A 19,327-nucleotide genomic window follows, 5' to 3' on the forward strand; every position below is an offset into this window, starting at 1 on the left:
TTATGATTCATTGTCCAAAGAATCAAATTTGTTCCTCCTTAGTACCATGGTATTAAGTCTCTTATACTCTTTTTAAAGATTTTATTTATTTATTTGAGAGTGCCCCTGCACACAAGAGAGCAGGAGCAGGGGGGGGTGGGAGAGGGAGAAGCAGACTCCCTGCTGAGCAGGGAGCCCCAGGGGCTGATCCCAGGACGCTGGGGTCATGACCTGAGCTGAAACCAAAAGTCCTATGCTTAACTGCGCCACCCAGGCACCCTCTTATATGTTTTTTCAATCTGAAATGTTTGGCTTTTCATATATAGACAATTTAATGCATCTGTAATTTATCTCTGTAAGGTACATATGCACTTAGGTGTGCAAACACACATATTTGGAGCTCTATTTTTTCCCTGGTTGTTTGTGCCTGGACCCACCACACATGGCTTTAGTTCCTGGAGTTTCTTAGAAGACTATATATGTACTAAGTCAAGTTCTGCAACCCTCTTTTACTTCCTTAAAATTGCTTTAGTGATTCTTGGTTACTTTTCCTTACAAATTTTTGGATCAGCTTCTCAAGTTCCATGTAAAAGCTTGTTGGAAATTTTATGGAAATTACACTAAATAAATAAATTGGGGAGAATTAATATTTACTCTACATTTAGTAGGGTTTTATGTCCTTATGTTCTGTGATTTTTTGCCATAAAATCTCAGCCCATTTTTGCTCTAGCTTAATTCTTAGATACTGATGGGAGGTTTGGGGGGGCCTTTTCTTTTTTCTTTATTTTTTTTTTTGATATGGTAAAGAGTTCATTTTTTCTTGTATATTTGCTGTTTGGTTACTGTTGGCATAGAGGAAATTTGTTGATTTTAATGTGGTTGATTTTGTATATATCTTGTTAAATTCTTAGTGTTTCAGGGTTTGTAGTCTCCTAAATTTCCCCTAGAACATTCAATTTAGGTATGCATCTCAAAAATATTTTTATTCAGACCTATTAATTTTTTTTTCATGTTGTATCGCTTTCACCAGTACCTTCAGTGTAATGTCGAATAAGAGGGGTGAAGCTGGGCCGCGTTTTCTTGGTCCTGACCTAAATGGGAGCATTTCTGAAGTGCTGACTTTTAATTTCAGCAGATGTGTTTTATCAGATTAAGGAAGCTCTCTTCTATTCCCTTTTCATAGGTGGTTTATTTTTATATCAAATTAAAAAATAAAGATAGAAAAGGTTTTCTCCAGGACTTAAAATGAAATCGAAAGGGTGCCTGGCTGGCTCAGTCGGAAGAACATGCGACTCTTGATCTCGGCGTCATGAGTTGGAGCCCCACATTGGGTGGAGAGATTACTTAAATTATTTAAGTGAAATGAAATTGAAGACAACTGTATTTCTTTCTGTATTGTCCAGCTTTGATACTTGGATTCATTGTTCTTTTCCTTTTATCTCAAAAGATGATTACATATTTTATCCCATTATCAGGGATATTGAGATAATAGTGCCATGTGTCTAGCACTCAAAAGAGGGACCCCGTACATAGAAAACAAACACTTACTGTTGAATGAGTGTGGAATAACTTTTTGAGATTTCCAACTTAAATTTTCTTAAAAATTAACAAAGCAGTCTTTTCTACTGTTTTTATATTCCTTGTGTAAAGTCACTTTTGATGACCCTGTCCCACTTGCCCTTTTTAACTAATTTTGTTCTCTCTGTGTCCATGTTTATTAATATTTCCTTTTTCCTTTTTTTTTTAAGATTTTATTTATTTATTTGACAGAGAGCAAGAGAGCACAAGCAGGGGGAGCCGCAGGGAGAAGGGAGAAGGAGACTCCCCGCTGAGCAGGGAGCCTAATGTGGGGCTTGATTCCAGGACCCTGGGATCATGACCTGAGCCCCAGGCAGATGCTTAAGCAACTGAGCCACCCAGGCGCCCTTCCTTTTTTTCTTTATCTCCATTGTGTAGAACCATGGGTAAAGCCCAGAAGAAAAAAAAAGTCTGGACATTCTTCTGAATATATTTTGGGACTTTCCTGTATATATTTTGATGATTTTCAAATATTTTTTTTAACTGAATCAACTTTTCCTGTTGTTTAGCCCAACCCCAGCGCTTGCCTCAGCTTCCAACGTGCTCACAGGAACCAAGTGAGGAAGAAACCATCAAGATAAAGAACGGCCACCCAAGTCTGAGCAATGGAAATGGAATTCACCACGGGGCCAAACATGTATCTGCAGATAATCGAAGACTTTCAGCACCTGTTTCTCACAAAATGCATAGAAAAATTCAGTCCAGCTTGTCTGTAAACAGCGATATCAGTAAGAAGAGTAAAGTAAATGCTGTCTTTTCCCAAAAGACAGGCTCTTCACCTGAAGGTAAGTTGGAGATACGTGCTTATTTTATTTGACCGGATGTAAAATCATATTCACCAATAACTACTTGATCAAGCCAACATGAATGAAGAATCTTGCTTATCTTTCAGACAAGTAGGAATTTTGGTAAAATGCAACCTCTCCCAAGGGAAATGCAGGCTAGGAAAGAAGTGCCAGCAGCTGACATCCTGCTTTAGATGATTATCTTCTAGAGTGAGGAGTCATTACTTTAAATAGAACCAGTATACTGTTTTTAATACCATGTTTAAAAATCTGATTGCAGTAAGCTGGTGATGGATGCATGTATATTCTCTGTCCCTGGTTCGTGCGGTTATTCTGTGGTTCAGAGAGAAGATGACCTGCTTGTTGTCTTGCAAATGAGTTCTTAAATATGCAACACTAAAATGAGAAAAAGATTTGGTGATCCTCATGTTGTTGCCAGAGAGTGGGCCAGGTGATCTCTGTGGCTTCACTGGCTCGCATCTTCCAGCCCCCGCGCTGCCACGCCCCCCCCCCCCCCATTCCTGCTCACTGTGCTCTGGCCTTCAGCTCCTCCCGCGGAGGTGCCTGGGTACTCTCTGACCTCTCAGGAGCTACTTATTATGTCTTCAGTTCTGCTTCATCCTGCCCTTGGCCAGGTCAAAGTCAGGTTAAATACTAGGAACCTGAGAAAGGTTTTCTTTATTATAATACAAACATCTGATGACAGTGGGTTTAAAACCCACAGACTCCTTTTATACAAACAGCTTGCCATATTATATTTTCTTTCAAAAAGTATAGTCTTCCTACCATGTATAAGGTCCCACATTTCTGCCAGCCTATCCGTGTTCCTCTGTTCTTCCTCTTTCCTCTCCTTTAGCAGTTCTTGGGATCCGGAAATTCAAATCTGTTTTCTAAATATAGATGTAGATGTATCTTTCCCCCCCGCTAGTTCAGCTGTATCGGATTTTTCTTATTCCCCTTACCTTTCAATTTTAATTACCATGAAATCTTAAATAAGGCAGATTCTGTCGATGCTTCTGTGAAGTTGGCCATGCTTATTCATAGAGATAAATTGAGTTGTAAATAGGAAATTGTATCGAGAGTTACCAGGATTGAGTGGGAGAAAGGATATTACATTTTGGCTACAGGTGTCTCAGACTCAACTGAGGTAAAGTGTTAGGTTGATCAAATGATATGATAATAAATGGTCTGCATAGTTCTAGGTCAGTGACACTACTTTCCAAACTAATTAGATTGAAAGGGACATGATTGACACTTTAAAATGAGTTTGACATGTAAGCTGTATGGTCATCTCTGAAGCAGAGGTAGGCTGTTAACTAAACTGGCTCTCAGAGGAGTTGGGAAGGCAATGCAATTTTCTTTAGAGTATCTTTGCTTTTAGGTGATTGGGTGAAATAATTGAAATCTACTTGTTTTATACATTTGAATTTACTTATTACAGCCTTAACCTCTTATTTGCCATTTGATATTTACTTATTTTAAAGAATGATCTATCCATCCTCCAAGGTGCATATCAGTCCAACTTGAAATAGCTTATGGAATTGGTACAAAATTTTTCATTTTCTTATTTTTAATACCATGTCTGAAGTTATTTCTGATGGAGGAACGCTTTTTTTTTTTTTTTTAAGATTTTTTATTTATTGGAGAGAGAGGAAGAGAGAGACTGTGAGTGGGGCGAGGAGGAGAGGGAGTGTCTTAAGCAGGCTCCATACCCAGCATGGAGCCCGACACGGGCTCAGTCCACAACCCTGTGATCATGACCTGTGCTGAAATCAGGAGTCAGACGCTTAACCAACAGAGCCACCCAGGCGCCCCAGGAATGCAGCCTCCTAGGTAACATACAAAAGACGAGGCAAATCAGTAGTGTTGAAAGAGTTCTACTCTCCCCCTTTGTCTCCTTCTCCCTCACTCAGTCCCGTGAGTGTACAAGGGGGATAAGGACTAAGGATAATCCTGCTCTTTATCACAAAATGCTTTCCATATTGGACTGGGGGTACGAGTCCTACGGAACACAAATGAAGAGGTCTAAGTATATTGTAGCGTGTCCTGTCCAGAACTTGGCTGTGAGGCTATGGAACTTAGCCAGTTGTATGTTCCAGGTGTTGTGATTGCTCAAATCCAGACGAAAATGTCTTTGTCCCGGTTCATATGTAGTCTCTAAGGTGTCCTCATGCTTTTTGATGCTGTTTAAAGTTGAGCCCTGACTTTTCAGTTTTGAAGTTAGGTTTCTTCACTGGCAAATGTGCTGTGGCTTAACAAAAAAGGACAGAACGGGCAGATGGCAAGTGAAAGAACCGACGTTGCGAGTGCGGCCACCAGCCCTCTGGGTGACTCGGGCTTCTCTGGGGCTGCTTTTTCTATAAAAGAGTTGGGAGGAGAAATCTTCCAAGTTAGCATGGGTTCCAAGATTCTGGGATGCTATCCTCACAGCAGAACTGCTCCACTGCGGGGCGGGTTTCTTGCTCGACGGAAGACGGGATTCCTGGTGGAGCAGAAACCGTATGCCCGCAGAGGGGGACCGGGCAAGGGCCGGGATGGTCTGGATGCACAGGGCTGGCGTCTGGATTTCAGGAGGTCTGTATATCAGAACAGTAGGTCTTGAATGGGCTTGATTTAGGATATGAATAAAAATGGACAGAAAGTATTCAAAAAATACAGAGGGGCTTAATAGTTTTCTCAGTTTTGTTTTTGTTTTACATTTTCTTCAGTCTTTATGGTCTGTGCCTGTTTCTCTCCCAGTAAAATGAGCACATGAATAGCAAAGTCATTCACCGTAAACCTCAAAATCAGCTAACCGCAGTTTGACAATGTGTGTTTTTTCTGGACAAACGGTGCTTGTGGTTATTTTTGTGTTGCACAGAAAGAACAGTGACAAGTAGAGGGGCATTTTTCTGGCTCAGATGATGGAATTAAGTAACTATTTCATGTTACTTCATTAAAAGAAGTAGGGGCCTCTTGGCTGATCAAGTTTAGAAAAACCCTAAGTTGGGGGCCCCTTGCTCCCACAGAGCTAAAGACTGACCTAGCCCCGTACTGGAGTCCGTGTGTTGGCAAGATCTTCTAAGCTCTAACTGTGGCTTAGGTTCGGCCTGAGTGCAAGTAGAAACGCGCACCATCAGTTCTCTTTTTAAGCTCTGTTGGTTCGTGAGTTATTCATTCTGTGTTCCTGCTGCACTCATGATCTCCTTGTACCCTCCCGATAGCACTGTGAGTCCATCAACTCTATGTAATTATCTCATTGTAAATGAAACTGAGGCACAGACAGGTCAAGTGAACCCCCCCCCCCACCCCAGATCAGTTGGTATGTGGTGGAAATGAGATTCAACCGCAGACACACCTTGGAGTTCCGTAAGGTCAAGGTAATGACTGGTCATTCCCACACCGCATCCAGTGTTGACCGGGTTACTGGTGGGTTAGGCAGGGCTCTTTGCCTCCTAAAATTTTCAAAAGAATTTGCACACTTTTGACCTGTGCTTGTTTTCCTTTCCTATCAATCAATCAGGCAGTAATCTCCTGAAGAGGCTGGACTCAGATGAGTCCGTTGTGTTTATTAATTTATCCTGGTGCCCAGTACAGTAGCTTTCTAGAGTTTCCTGCCAGATCAGGTGATACAGTGTTCTATTTCGCACACCTTTATCCCACTCTTCCTTCAAACGAGCACTGGAAAATGTGTACTCGTATGCATTAGAAAATGTTATTTTAAAAAGTCCCTTTTATGCAATAGAGGAAAAAAAATACCCATGTTGGAAAATATTGTACCTTTTATTTAAAGGATATTAAATAGGTAGAGTTCTACTTGTTTTGTATAATTAAATATTTTCATACATACTTTAATTTTCTGATTGCATCACCCAGGTGGAGAGTTTTAAGACTAAATGTTTAAGATTCTTGACCTTTGAAATAATTATAGTATAATTTAGTATCATATAATATTCAAATTGCCAAGGGTTTTCATTAGACGCTAAGACACTTTTCTTACCATAGGAACACTAAATCCTAACATTTCAGGTGTGCCCGTTACAGCTCTGTATTTGTGTAAAACTTAAGTTTCAACAAAGATGTTTTTAGATCAGATTTTATACCTTTCAGGTTAATGTGCCGTCATGTATACATGTCCAACTCCAGACGCTCATAGCACATAAATGTTGAACAAGACAGTCAAGAACCTGGATGTAGCAGTACCTAGGATTTTTTTTTTTTTTAAGATTTTATTTGAGAGAGTGAGCACAAGCAAGGGACAAGTTACAGAGGGAGAAGCAGACTACTTGCTGCGCCGGGAGCCCCGTGTGGGGCTCAATCCCAGGACCCCCGCACTGAAGGCAGACGCTTAACCGACCGAGCTACCCAGGCACCCCGGATCCGTCTCATTTTTAATCACGCAGATGCCATGTGGCCTAGTGAGGAGCGCACAGGTGCTGGAAGCAGTCTGCTGGTGTTCAAATATTGGCTTTAGCAATGTGTCCTGGGGTAGGCTTTATGCCTCAGTGTTTTCAATGTAAAATGGGGATGTTATTCGTACCTACTTCATAGGATTGTTGTAAAGAGGAGTTGCTGTCGAATTCCTTGGAGTTAGAACAGCAGTCTGGCCCAGAGGAAGTGTTTGATGACAATGACAGCAGTGACACTTAAGGAGCTCACAGGGGTTAACTTCCTGGAGAAGACAGTGCCTGGATGGTGACTCGATAGATAGGGTAGAGGGAGACCTGCACGGCTCAGGGGGTGTTCTGAATGACTGTGTTTTGTTCAGAGAGGCATAAGCATTTCACTGTTGTCAAAGCTGAATGAGGAGCAATATGACTGGAAATGTGACAAAGGATAAGTCCACAGCAATCCTGGGATGTCCTGCTCTTCCTGCTTCTAGGAAGGACGCCATTTTATAGCCAGTATGCATTTCTTTGAAAAAAATTCTTTTCTCTCCATAATGCAGAAGTTCCATGGGTTCAATGGGCTACGTAGTGAGCACCACACACCAACTGCCTTTACCGTCCTTTCGCGTGTTTGTTAGGAAGAACTGCCATACGTGACGTGATGAATTACTTTAGACTTGCTGAGCTGGGATGCTACCACGCTCTAGGAAGCCTTTGGAGGGACCTAAGCCCAGTCTTCAAATTTTACTAATTCTCTCTGCTTCCCCTTCTTCTAACTATCCTGTTGGCTTCCTACCTTTTTAGACTCTGCCTCCTCCCCTCTTTTGGTGTATTTCCCCTTGTATTCGTAGTGTAGTAGTTTGTCACTGTATATACAAGAGGGACAGGGCATGGGAGTGTCAGCCGGAGGAGCACAGGCCTGCATGGGAGTGTCTGGGTGGGGCACACAGCCTTCAAAGGGGATTTAGCAGAACTCAGCAGGACAGTCTGAAAAGCTCACAAGGTGATCAGACAGGTCTGCCCCCCCCTACCGTCCTTACCATCTGCAAACCTTGCCATAACTCCATGTGTTTGAAAGTATGCCTTTACTGCGATCGTTAGAGGGCCCTGGACCTGCGGTTAAGTGGCACAACTAAATGCCCTGGCTGCTTCTCTCCCCTGAGCATGGAATGTTCTAATGATTTTCTTTGCCTTTGTGACCTGTGCACATTGTTTGCAGAACTTAACTTGGGCATCATCCCCTGATGTCAGTTTTGTGCTCATTGCCCCGCTTCTGCGTCCCCGTAGCACCTTCCACATGCACAGTGATGCGGAAGTTTATCTGTCTTCCTGCACTAAAACCTAATCTCACTGAAGGCAAAGCCTCTGTCTTACTCTTCTAATTTCCAGCAGAGCCTGGAGCCTGGCTTATAGTAAGTGTTCAGCTGATGCTGAAGCAAGTAAGGAGTATAAACCTGAGAACATAGGTACCTGTTCTTCAACAATCCATAGACATCGTGGGTGAAACTCAGAGTGGCTGACATCCTCAAGGGAGAGAATATGGAGCCATACGAGTGCAAATATGAGGTCAGAGCCAGGCGAACCGAACTTTTGCCTCTCACCCTCATCATTCCTTGAGGTGTTTAGTCAACAACATGCTCCCAACTCCTAAAACCAGGAAAAAAGGTAAAATTCAAATTAAATTGTTCATTCTCAGTTACATAATATAAAATCTTACATTTTCCCCCATAAAAATGTCAGTTTTGCCTGTAATTATAGAAATACAAGTATTTTAGTGGATGAATAATAGGATTTTATGATATGACCGTGGTGTTATAATCTGAGCTTCCAGAAACAAACTTTCTGTGGCTTTGGCAAGATACGTTGCTGCATTCCTCAAAATACTTCATTTGCTTGGATGGTGTTTTGTTTTGTGCTGTTTTCTCAGGCACAGTGCCTTCCATTCCATGTCAAAATGATTGTGTGGGAGAAAGGTTTAGAATTCTGCTTTCCGAGGCAGTATTTGCCAGTCCAGTGGAAAACAGGCTTTTAGTAAATTTTACTGCTCAACTAACAAACGAAATGGAACAACAGTAATACAGTGAGATGGGTGTGTGAGGAAAGAAGGCATGATCAAAGCTGACGGTGTCAAAGGATAAATCATTCCTCACATATAAATCATTTTTACTCACTTATTTAATCAGCTGTTTTTTAAAAATTGAACCAATTATCTATCCAAAGTATTTATAAATGGTAAGTGTGTCTTTAGGGCCAAATGCAAATATTTAAACAAACGCACTTCCTTTAGAGTTTAGGAAAATAAGTTAACTCTATAATTTATGTTCTAGAGTAAATTATCCTCAGACCCATCAGTTTGATGAGCACAGAAAAGATTTTATAAGGTCCTGAAATACATATAATTTAACATTTGAAACACCTCAGATTGAAAGAGCTGAGCGCTCTGCAGGCCAGGTGAAAGAAGAGAGAGAAGCCATCAGCTATGTATGAATTTCACCTCGTTTACCTTTGGCTTCTGGGTTTTGTAGACACGTTGCTTAGACCTTTGCTCTAACAATTTAAATTAACTTAGCATTCACTCAGGAGGTGGGTGGGGAGGAAATAAAACAATGGAGATACAGATAGATTGGTCAGGAAGCTCTGGGGTGTGGGGTGGCAGAGTGAGGAGACTATTTAGAAATCCAGCTCTTAGAAACCCAGCTTCAGAATAAGAGCTTAATGGAAAAATTGAATAAATCTTAGGACCCTATTAATGCACCATTGTTTTAATTTTTGCATACGTGATGAAAAGTTTAGGTGGTGTCAGCACGGAGAAGACTTTTGCTGAATGTGAGCAATGAGAACTGGAGGTTTTCTTGAGGGTTTCAGGATTAAGAGCTGAGTCCCAGCCCAGGGTTAAAAGTGAGTAGAACTGAACAGCAGTCAGACATCCGTCCTAATCAGGACTGTCCTTATTTTTCTAGTTCAATTATTAGTTGGGAAAGTGAATAGAAATTAGGAAATCATGAATAGCTCAGTATAGTTTGAGGATGACCATGAGTTGAGTAAATGATGATCTACACTCCAAGAGCATTCGGAAATACACACTTTGGAGCTTGGAAGGAGTTAGAACCAAGTACGCTAATTTATATTCTCATAGAATATTGGAAACTGTGAATTTGGAGGAGTTTTCTTAAGAGATTTAAGAGAAAAGATCAGATGGCTGAAAACTAAGTGACTCCGGGATCACTGGAGGCCAGCCAGTTTGGTGGGCTGGGAAGGGGCGTTCAACTTGCGTGCTTGGGAGATGCTGCCATGGAAAGTTCAGACTCTTCTCCACAGGTGATGTCAAATAGAGTAAGTCGTAGTGAGGCCAAGACACTGATAAGGTAACCTATGGGAGAGGTCAGAGGCAAAGAGAGGAGGGTGATTATCTTGCTGAGAAAAAAATTGGAAAGGCTAGTGTCATGGAAAGAATGTTTTAGGAAAAGGACTGCACCAGATAATTGACAGGTTCAGCAGGATGAATACTGAAATAATTCTGTGGGATTTCATTGTGGACGTCATTTGGTGACCTAATTGAGAGCCATTTTCATGGAGAAGCCGGAATGATGTGGGTTGTGGAATGTTGAGGAAACACACTGATAACAATAGTTATAGAAAGGTTAAAGTCTAGGCTGGAAGTGTGGGTCCAGGGAGGTTGTTTTGTTAGATGTTATTTCATTTTAAGATGGAAAAGCTTTGAATGAGTTTACATTTCGATGGAAAGGATCCAGGAGAGAGGAGACGTTTGACTATATAAAAAGGTTAGTAACGTTAACTTCCTGACAAGCCAGCATATAGGTTCTTCAGAGTTCAGCTCTTGAGTTCAGTGATACTGAATTAGGCAGTTGTATATCCATTATTCAAAGCAAGAGAACTGAGCGACCAGAGAAGCATTTACTGAATTGCTAACCTAGATGACTCTGTTGTGTGATTGATTCATCTTAGAAGCCTTCGGAGTAACTTCTGTGGAATGACTGGGTATGAGGAAGTCTAAAACTTCAAGTGATTAAAGGCCCATCTCACGCCCCCACTCCTACCTCATTCCAGGAGAACTGGCATTCGAATGGAAGGCATTGGTAGGGTGGGCAGTTAGGATTCTGAGTTCCAAATTTCTGACTGTTGCATTTTGGACTACCAGGTGATGGAAATTTAGAGCTTCTTATACTTTAGAATTTATCATAGCTTATAAATAAGTATAATACTAGATATATATAGAGAGTATATATATAGAGTGTGTGTGTATATAAGAAAGGAAATACAACATCAACAAGTAAAAACAGCAGTTAAAAAGAAAAGTATAGGAAACACGAGTAAGGAAACTACTGCATAATCCAGAAAAATAGTAGACAGGTTAATATCTTTTAATGTTGCCTACTCTTGACTGAATTACTATTGCAAGCAAAAGCTTGAAAAGGTTAAGACCTAACCTATAATATATTGGAATATTGATTATGATAGTCTTTTACACAGCAATTCATTTTTGGTTTATTGGCTTCTTTGAGAATCTGACAAAAGATGTGATTCTTTTCCTCAAGTCTTTAGGAAAGATGGTAATGGAATCCTCTTACCTCTTGTGTTGTAAAGACATTGGACACCTTCAGACATCTTACTCTATAATCAAACGTCTCTAAGACATTTGAATAGTGAGGGGAGAGCAGATAACGGGGATGCCGACAAGCTATTGTAAGGATTTTGAACAGATGAAGGACATTTTTAAGCATCACCTGCCTCTGGTGCTGAGAGCCCACTCTAGACAGCTGAGGGCTGAAGAGGCCTGCTCTGTGCCGGATCAGGGCGGCAGTGATGGAGGTGGTGAGATGTTGCACAGGAATGTATTTTGAAGGCAGCATAAGATTTACTGAATGATGAGATTTCAGTGTGAGAGACAAAAGTTAAGGATGACTCCCAAGTTTTTGGCCTAAGCAGTCTAAAGTAATGAGTTGTCATTAATGGAGAGGGGAAGGCTATGGGAAGAACAAGGTTTCGTTGGTGGAGGAAGAGAAGGATCTTGGTCATGGATGTGGATCTGAGATACCCCTTATTTAAGTGGTGATGTGAAAGGAGGAGTCTGGAATGAGGATCGGTCTGCAGCGTGAGGTATATTTTATGAGTCATCAAGGTATAGAATGTTCGGTGGATGGCATCCCCTAGGCTAGGGTTCTCAACCCTGGCATCTGAGAATTTGGAGTAAGAGCTTCTGGGCCAAAGGAGTAGGAAGCAAAGTACCACTCTTCGGGCTTTGCCCCCAGAGATTCTGATTCAGTTGGAATGCAGTAGGGGTGGCTAAGGTAGGAGTTTCCTTTAGAAGCTCCCCACAGGATTTCAGTATGCATGCAGAGTTAAGAACCACTGCTCAGGATGCAGGAGCCCTGGACTACTCCAATATGGAGACGTCAGAAAAGGAAGAGGAACCATTTAAAAAGGATGAGTAACTGGTGATGGAGAAGAAGGCACCATGAAAGAGGGACAGCTTGGAAACCAAATGAACAGAGTGTTTCAAGAGTCAAATGCAACGGAGAAATCCAAAAAGATGAGTGAGAGGTGACCCCTGACATTGAAGGTCAGTGGTGACCTTCATACTTTTGGTGTTGTGATGGGGACAAAAGTCTGATTAAAGTCGGTTCTAGAGTGAAAAGAGAGGAAGTAAAGATCGCAAGTCTAGGCTACGGTTGTTCAAGGAATTTTGCTGAAGGGGAATGTTTTTAAAAATGGGAGATACTGGTTGGTTGTTACTGGTAATGAGCTCCTTAAGGTGAGAGCAGGATGTCCTGGAGTCGGAGAGAGGGGAGGCGATCTGCTACAATGTGCCTTCGGTTGTAGTTATTGATATCTGTGTAACTATATTATATCCTTCACAGATTTTGGAGCGTTAAAAGAAGGCAGCCATGCTTTAAGGTGATCTTAGAAAGTGCCTCCTACGTATAAGCACTATGCTAGGGCAGGCCCTATACATTTACTCAGCCGGGTATCTTTCAGATGACCAGTAGGACTTGGCATGGATTTACAGTTTTGGAAACCTTCCATTTTAAGAAAATATTTTATCATTTGGAATGATGTTAATTATGATAAAAGTTTCCATTCGTTTTAGAGGGATTTCAAAAAATTATTTCATGGTTACAATAATAGCACTAGACACTGCGTAATACTACAATTCTCAAAGGAGGAAGTTTTTGGGAAAAGATACAGAATGTGCAGGATGTTTTGAATCTTCTGACAAAAACTGGCTGATGACTCATGAGTCTCTTGCAGTTTGTGAAGTATACAGAGGGAAAATAGTATCAAAGTATTGCTCATTGGATATAATTTTTGTCTTCAAATATCGGAGGTGACCACTTACAGCAAAACTATCTCAGAGGCTCACGATAAATCAAGACATTTTGTATTTCACTTTAACCTAAAATTTACCACTTTAGCTACAGTATTTTTGTAAAAAAAAAATTAGTTCAGATTAGTTCAGTTTCTGAGGTTTGAAGAATAAAAATATTTAGATAAGCTCACGAAGAAAATACTGATGTGTAATCCATACCTTAATTTATGTCCAAATGTCACGTGGTCTGCCCATAGACAATCTGGAAGAAAGAAAATTCAAAATGTTAAGTGTAACTGGGTTACATTCATGTTCCTTTGACTTCAACTAAAAGTTGAAGATGATACTTCTTGTATCATCATCATCCTCTCGATGATACTGTATTGTGTATTTTTTTGTCTTGGTGCCTTCATAAAATTCCTGGGGTTTTTTTTACTCTGTGTTTTACTATGTTCTTTTAGTTCTCTCCTTTGGTGGCCTTCATCGTCATCTCTATATACTCAAAAAAATCTATTGTTTCACTAAGTACACACTAAAATGTTTAAGAATAGAGAATTGTAATATTGGGGGGAAATTAATTTGGAACATGTTAAAAAAAGATAATGCCAAAGGAACAGGAACAAAAGGGTGTCCTTCATCTCTAGGAATAGGTTTGTTTTGTCCCTAGAGAAGCTTCTATCTTTGCAGATCTGGCCTGCAAGCCAAGTTTTGGCTCCTTTTGGTTGTTAGTTACTCCAGAGTACACCTTCCTTATCTCTGTCTGCCTGTCTCTCTCATCGCCCCTCCCCCCAGTCTGTCTCACCTCATTTTTCTCACTTTCTCTCCCTCAGTTTTGCATGATTTCATTGAACAATTTGTTGCAATTTAGAGGAACCCAAATGGCAGTGATTCATGACATTTTCAATAGTGATGTTTTAATATTATTTTCCAGTAGGTTTATTCTTAACATGTATGTTTGTCAGTATGATGGGTACACGGAGATTTTCAGGGCTATTTCCTTTAAGCTAAGACCCAAGATTTTTTAAACAATGATTTCTTTTTCTAGATTGAATTAGACTCTCAGGATATTTGAGTTGATGTCTATCAGAATACATAGTTGTTTCACTGTTTGGACTCAGGGTCATTTGAGAATGTAATTTTAAACAATTGGGGGCGCCTGGGTGGCACAGCAGTTAAGCGTCTGCCTTCGGCTCAGGGCGTGATCCCGGCGTTATGGGATCGAGCCCCACATCAGGCTCCTCAGCTATGAGCCTGCTTCTTCCTCTCCCACTCCCCCTGCTTGTGTTCCCTCTCTTGCTGGCTGTCTTTATCTCTGTCAAATAAATAAACAATTGAAGTAACCTAGAAATGTGTACAGTTTCTCTTGGAAAGGTTTTCACTAATTTTAATACCAAATACGGTGTTAAATTAGTACTTTTTGAGGACCTTTTATAATTTGTATAACTCTCAATTACTATAGTATAAAATAGGCTAGAGAGGGAGCTGATGGTATAAATTTGCCTTATTCCTGAAAAATTCTTGCAAGGTACAGTGTTTTCTTATAATACACACTAGGAAGCTTTTTGAAAGATTCACTTAGGATCCTCCAGTTGAGGGGTTCTTAGCTTTGGGAGTAGTCCATGACTTTGAGAAGAAAAAAACCACAAAACTTAAAACTTCTATACTTAAAATCTAGCATTTCCTTCAATTATAAATGGAAATAATAAACTTCAGTAGCATTAGTAGTACCTTTTGGTCAGTGATATTTTCATATCCTGTTACCATTGTTGGAGAAATCCTGAGATATCACTTAGGCTAATCACTACTGTAAAATTATAGTAGTAATCAGATCACCACTGCATCTTGTTATTGATGTGTGAGAAGAAGCACATACTTATATTTTTATTCTACCTCAACTTTTAATAACTATTTCAGCATAATTGGTTTCCTTTGAAATCATTATTTTAAAATATTTTGTCCAGGGCATGGAAAAAAAAAATACCTGCTTTGCTACATCCTAAGCGTTCTTTGTAGAATTTCCTTTGTAACGTTACATTTCTGGGTGTAGTTTTCATAAGCTATTAAAAAATCTGTGTTCTCTGCATTTTTTTTTGTTCATAATTGTAAAAGATATACCCAAATTTCCACCTTAAAAAACTATGTTAAATAGTAAATTCCAAAGTAACCACTGTTCTCCTGTTTACCTTTTCATGCATACTTTAGTAAAATTATTTGTTTTTTAACCACAGCATAGTCAGCAATATCAGGATACAGAGGCATGGAGAAAATTATTTCTGTGGTTTTGCATGCCACAATTTGGGTAATATTAACTCTCCATAAATAAGTACAGGAGAAAACAGAGGAAATGTATCAAAAGTCAACAACCTGGTGAAAATTTTGTTTCCGGGGTCTTGGGCAAGTTTTCCTAAGGGATTGTAATTAACATAGTGTGGCTTCAGGCCCACTTCCCAGCACAGGAACCTAGTCATTTGTACTGGCTTCCCTACTTCTCCTACATGTGACCGAAGCAAAAATGGAAGGTGGTGGACATTGTCTCAGGTAGGTAGAGGAGGCAATTAGAAGAATAAAATGGAAGAATTAGAAAACAGTTTGCTCAGGGAAATTAATGATATGCCTTCCTTTGTAAGGGAAAATATTCATACAAATAGTTGTCTCCTCAAAGACTGAGAAATCCAGGAATTGGGGGGAGAGGGGCCTGCATGTGAAAATAATTGAAAGAAAAGAGCCAAATGGATTAATATACTAGTTTTCCAAAGACCTATTAAATTTCAACTCTGAATTCTCTTGGGAAATCAAACTGGAAGAACTGGACCTCTTGGGGAATACTATCCCCATAACATAACATAATTTAAAGTTGACACTAGAAGCTGAAGTTTATTTTTTTTTTTCCTAATAATTATGCTCAGTGAGGGATGCAGAAATTGGAATGACAGAAAAGTAGTTATTTTAGAAAGAACTTTTCAACATCTGTGGGAAATATCTCCTGGAAAATGTATTCTGTAGAGTGACAGGAGAAGATGAAGTGAAACCAAAAGTAATCTCCACCTCAGACCATACAAATGAATTTCATGAAGTCAACAGGTATTGAAGGATGTGCCCTGTGCCCAGGCCTGGGTACTAGAGTCTGGAGAGCAGTCCCATTTCAAACTAGTGCTTTTGATGATCTGGTTACTCATTTCTGACTGAAAGTATGGTTTTTAAAAAGTATGAACATACTGGCTCTTGAACCCCAGTTGAGCCCATTACATAGACCTGGCCTCCCAAAGATACTTGGGTCCCTTGCTGAACTTCCTAACTTGCTTGAGACCCTGTCCCTCCAGCATACCTGCCTTTTAGAACCAAAATCTAGCCTGCCTTTTTCAACTTCTCTGTGTACCAGGGAGCTGGAAACCTCGACCATAAAAATCACCATCATGACCCTTGTGTGGTCTTGGGTCTCAACTGGACTTTCACAATCCCTCAGCGAACTTTTGGTATGTCCCTCATTCATTCGACACATCATTACCGAGCCTGCTTGGGGGCAGGCACCCTTCTGGGGACTGGGACACTGCAGTGACCTACGCAGACAAGCAGACCTGCTCTATTTTCCACAATGACTGTTCTGTTCAGTTGCCACTGTCTTCAAATGAAACTCTCGGAAGCTTTCCCTCGCTCTCCAGGGGGAGAAGACGCTTTCTCTGCATAGATTTCTTGAAAGGATATCTGCATGTGCTGTCTCTACTTCCTCATTTTTCAATCACTCCTCTTCCCACTGCTACTCACTTCCATTCCTATCACATCACTGGAACTTCTCTGGCTAAGCACAGTATTTGACACAATCTCCGTGAAATCTTTTTCTTTCTTGCTTCCATGTCTCCCCCCTTCCCTGGAGTTTCTAGGTCCTTGGTAAGTCCTCAGTTTTTTTCAGTCCTTTTCTCAAATGATGTAATTCTCCCTGGACACCTTAATAATTTCATTCGCTACAAGAATTTCAGCTACCTGTCACTTCCTAGCCTGAATCCTTCTGTCTCTTAAGCTCTAGGCCAGTGTCTCCAGCCACCTCTTGGACATTTCCATTTGAGTAGCTTCAGACTTACCGTGTCTGTTATTATTTTTTAAGTAGGTTCCTTTGAGTAGTTTCCACAGCCAAACGTGGAGCCCAGTGTGGGGCTTGAACTCACACCCTCAGATAAAGATCAGAACTGAGACCAAGAGTTGGATGACTCTTAACTGACTGAGCTACCCAGGTGACTCCCCAAAGGATTTTAAATATACTGTTTTTCTTCCCAGGTTTCTTTCTTGGTAAATGGCTCCAGAAACCAGTCATACTTGTCTATTCTCTTCCCATCATTGTCTCATCTGTTGTCTTAGCAACTCCTACTAACCCCATTACATTCCTTAAAGTCACCTTACCTGACCCTCCTGACACCATATTCTCACTGATGTTCTCCTGCTGCCTCCTTTCTAAAATGGAAAATTGATGGTTTTCCCTGCCCCAACTAATACTGAACCACTTGCATTTCTAAACTATCTTGTTCTTGCCTGTGTGCCTTTGAATAACCTCCCCACTACCTGGAACCACCTCTACCTTCTCTTCACCTAACACAGGCCATCGGACCACCTGCTCCTGGGGCTTAGCCAGCTTAGTCAACGAGGGCCGACACATATTCAGCATTACTTAACTTTACTTTGAATATTGCGTTAGGCCAAGTAATGTCTGGCTGTGTTCAAGGCCAAGAAAAGACCCTGAGCTAGACTTTCATAGAAACTTAGTGCCTGGAAAGAATTTGGAGATCATTTTTTCTTCTTATGTGCATATAGACAGTGAAAGGATTTGTTCAAGGTCATTTACCAATTAGTGACAGAGTCAAGACTTAGAAAATAGGTTTTTGTACCCCCCAAGAATGTCCTTTCCTCGTTGCTAGAAACCTCACCAAAACCAGCCAGCCAGACAACCACCACAGACACTTGTGGCATTTCTTCCAGTCGTTCTGACATTTGCTGGCCTGAATGGCCACCCTAGGCACTGAGCTGTGACTCAGGAAAACCTCAGCCGGGGTGGCCCTGATGAAGTGCTGAGCAGCGAGAGGCAGCTCAGGAAGAGGGTTTTTAATCTTATTTTCTACAGTTTAAAATAACAAGGCTACAGAATTTTTATTGGATGAGAAAACCAGGTTTGTCAGTATTGGCGTACTCACAAACAACATGTTCATGGCTTTTCTTGGCTCCGAAATTGTTAGTACACTAAATTAAGGTGGAGGTATTTATACTGTATAATTTCAGTGTCATGCTGTCCTGGTCATCTGAGGCTTAAAAACAACAACAACAACCCCAAATGGTATTAATAGATAACATGGGTGGAGAGGGAGGGATGTGGAAAGAGTAACAATGCCATCGTTGATTCACAAATTAATTCCGTCAATAACAGGCTTTACCTCCTGTGCACTGCTTTGAAATGTGCTTTGGTGTCTCATTTCACTTGGCTGGTTCCCTGTATCTTGCTTGGAGTGTCTGTCAGACTGCTGGGCCTCTCTGGTAGGGGCCGGGCTCCTCTATCGGGACCGGGGAGCACATCCTGGGCCTTGTCAAGGCAAGGCTCTTCTTGCCGGTGGGAGACCTCTCCCTGCTGCGGGACCGCAGTCCTGCCTCGGCCTCTCAGCCCTTTGGATCGCCAGACGTGCAAGTGCCTGACCCCTGCCCTGGGAACACTGTCGCTTCCCTTTTCTTGTGTGTGTTCCCACCAGATCTTGTGTCACAAGTAACCTGGCCCATCCTGTGGGGTTCAGTAATAGGCTACTAACGGGTGACTAGGCATCTGCCCTAGGGAGTTCTTGTTCAGGATGGCAGTGCAGGACTCTGAGCTCCCCTCCTCCCATGGACACCCAGATGTATAGCCACACATGGAACCATTTCTTCTAAAAAGAACCTGCAAGCTAGCTATGTGAATCCTTCACGTACAACAGAGAAAAAACCCACACCCAAAGCAAGCAGGAGAGGCTGAGAAGCAGTCCTGCCGTAAAGCTCACTACGGCACAGTGACACACAACTAGGAGGGAACTCAAAACTTGGGGCTTCTCCCTGAAGAGCAAAGGGTTTGAACCCCACATTCAGCACCCTAACCTTTAAGACTGCATCTGATAGATGAGCCCCCAACCATCTAGCTTTGTAAACAAATGGGCCTTGCATCCCTGAGACCCAAAAAAGACTATGTTGAACTGAGGAAAGGCTGTTAATGGGCTTGTGCTCTTGGACCCACCTGCCCCATGGCCCAGTATAGAGGCAGCTGATGGACAGGTTAGACCTAGACCTTA

At 41.3% G+C, this 19,327-nt stretch overlaps 1 protein-coding gene and 1 long non-coding RNA gene across 2 annotated transcripts in view; one reads left to right on the plus strand and one right to left on the minus strand.

Moving 5' to 3' along the window:
• MDFIC (MyoD family inhibitor domain containing) overlaps window positions 1–19,327 on the plus strand; it is an 85,882-nt gene that overhangs the window by 50,451 nt on the left and 16,104 nt on the right. The window contains 1 exon segment of the mRNA XM_026509730.4: window positions 2,067–2,342. Coding sequence (XP_026365515.3) covers window positions 2,067–2,342 — 276 coding nt within the window.
• Window positions 6,519–19,327, minus strand: part of LOC130542049 (uncharacterized) — an 80,971-nt gene continuing 68,162 nt past the window's right edge. The window contains exons 3-4 of the long non-coding RNA XR_008956329.1: window positions 13,257–13,299; window positions 6,519–8,356 (exon numbers count right to left, since the gene is read on the minus strand). This is a non-coding gene — a long non-coding RNA (uncharacterized LOC130542049). The remainder of the gene's footprint in view (window positions 8,357–13,256; window positions 13,300–19,327) is intronic.

Source organism: Ursus arctos, unplaced genomic scaffold, assembly GCF_023065955.2.
Source record: "Ursus arctos isolate Adak ecotype North America unplaced genomic scaffold, UrsArc2.0 scaffold_3, whole genome shotgun sequence".
Lineage (NCBI taxonomy): Eukaryota > Metazoa > Chordata > Mammalia > Carnivora > Ursidae > Ursus > Ursus arctos.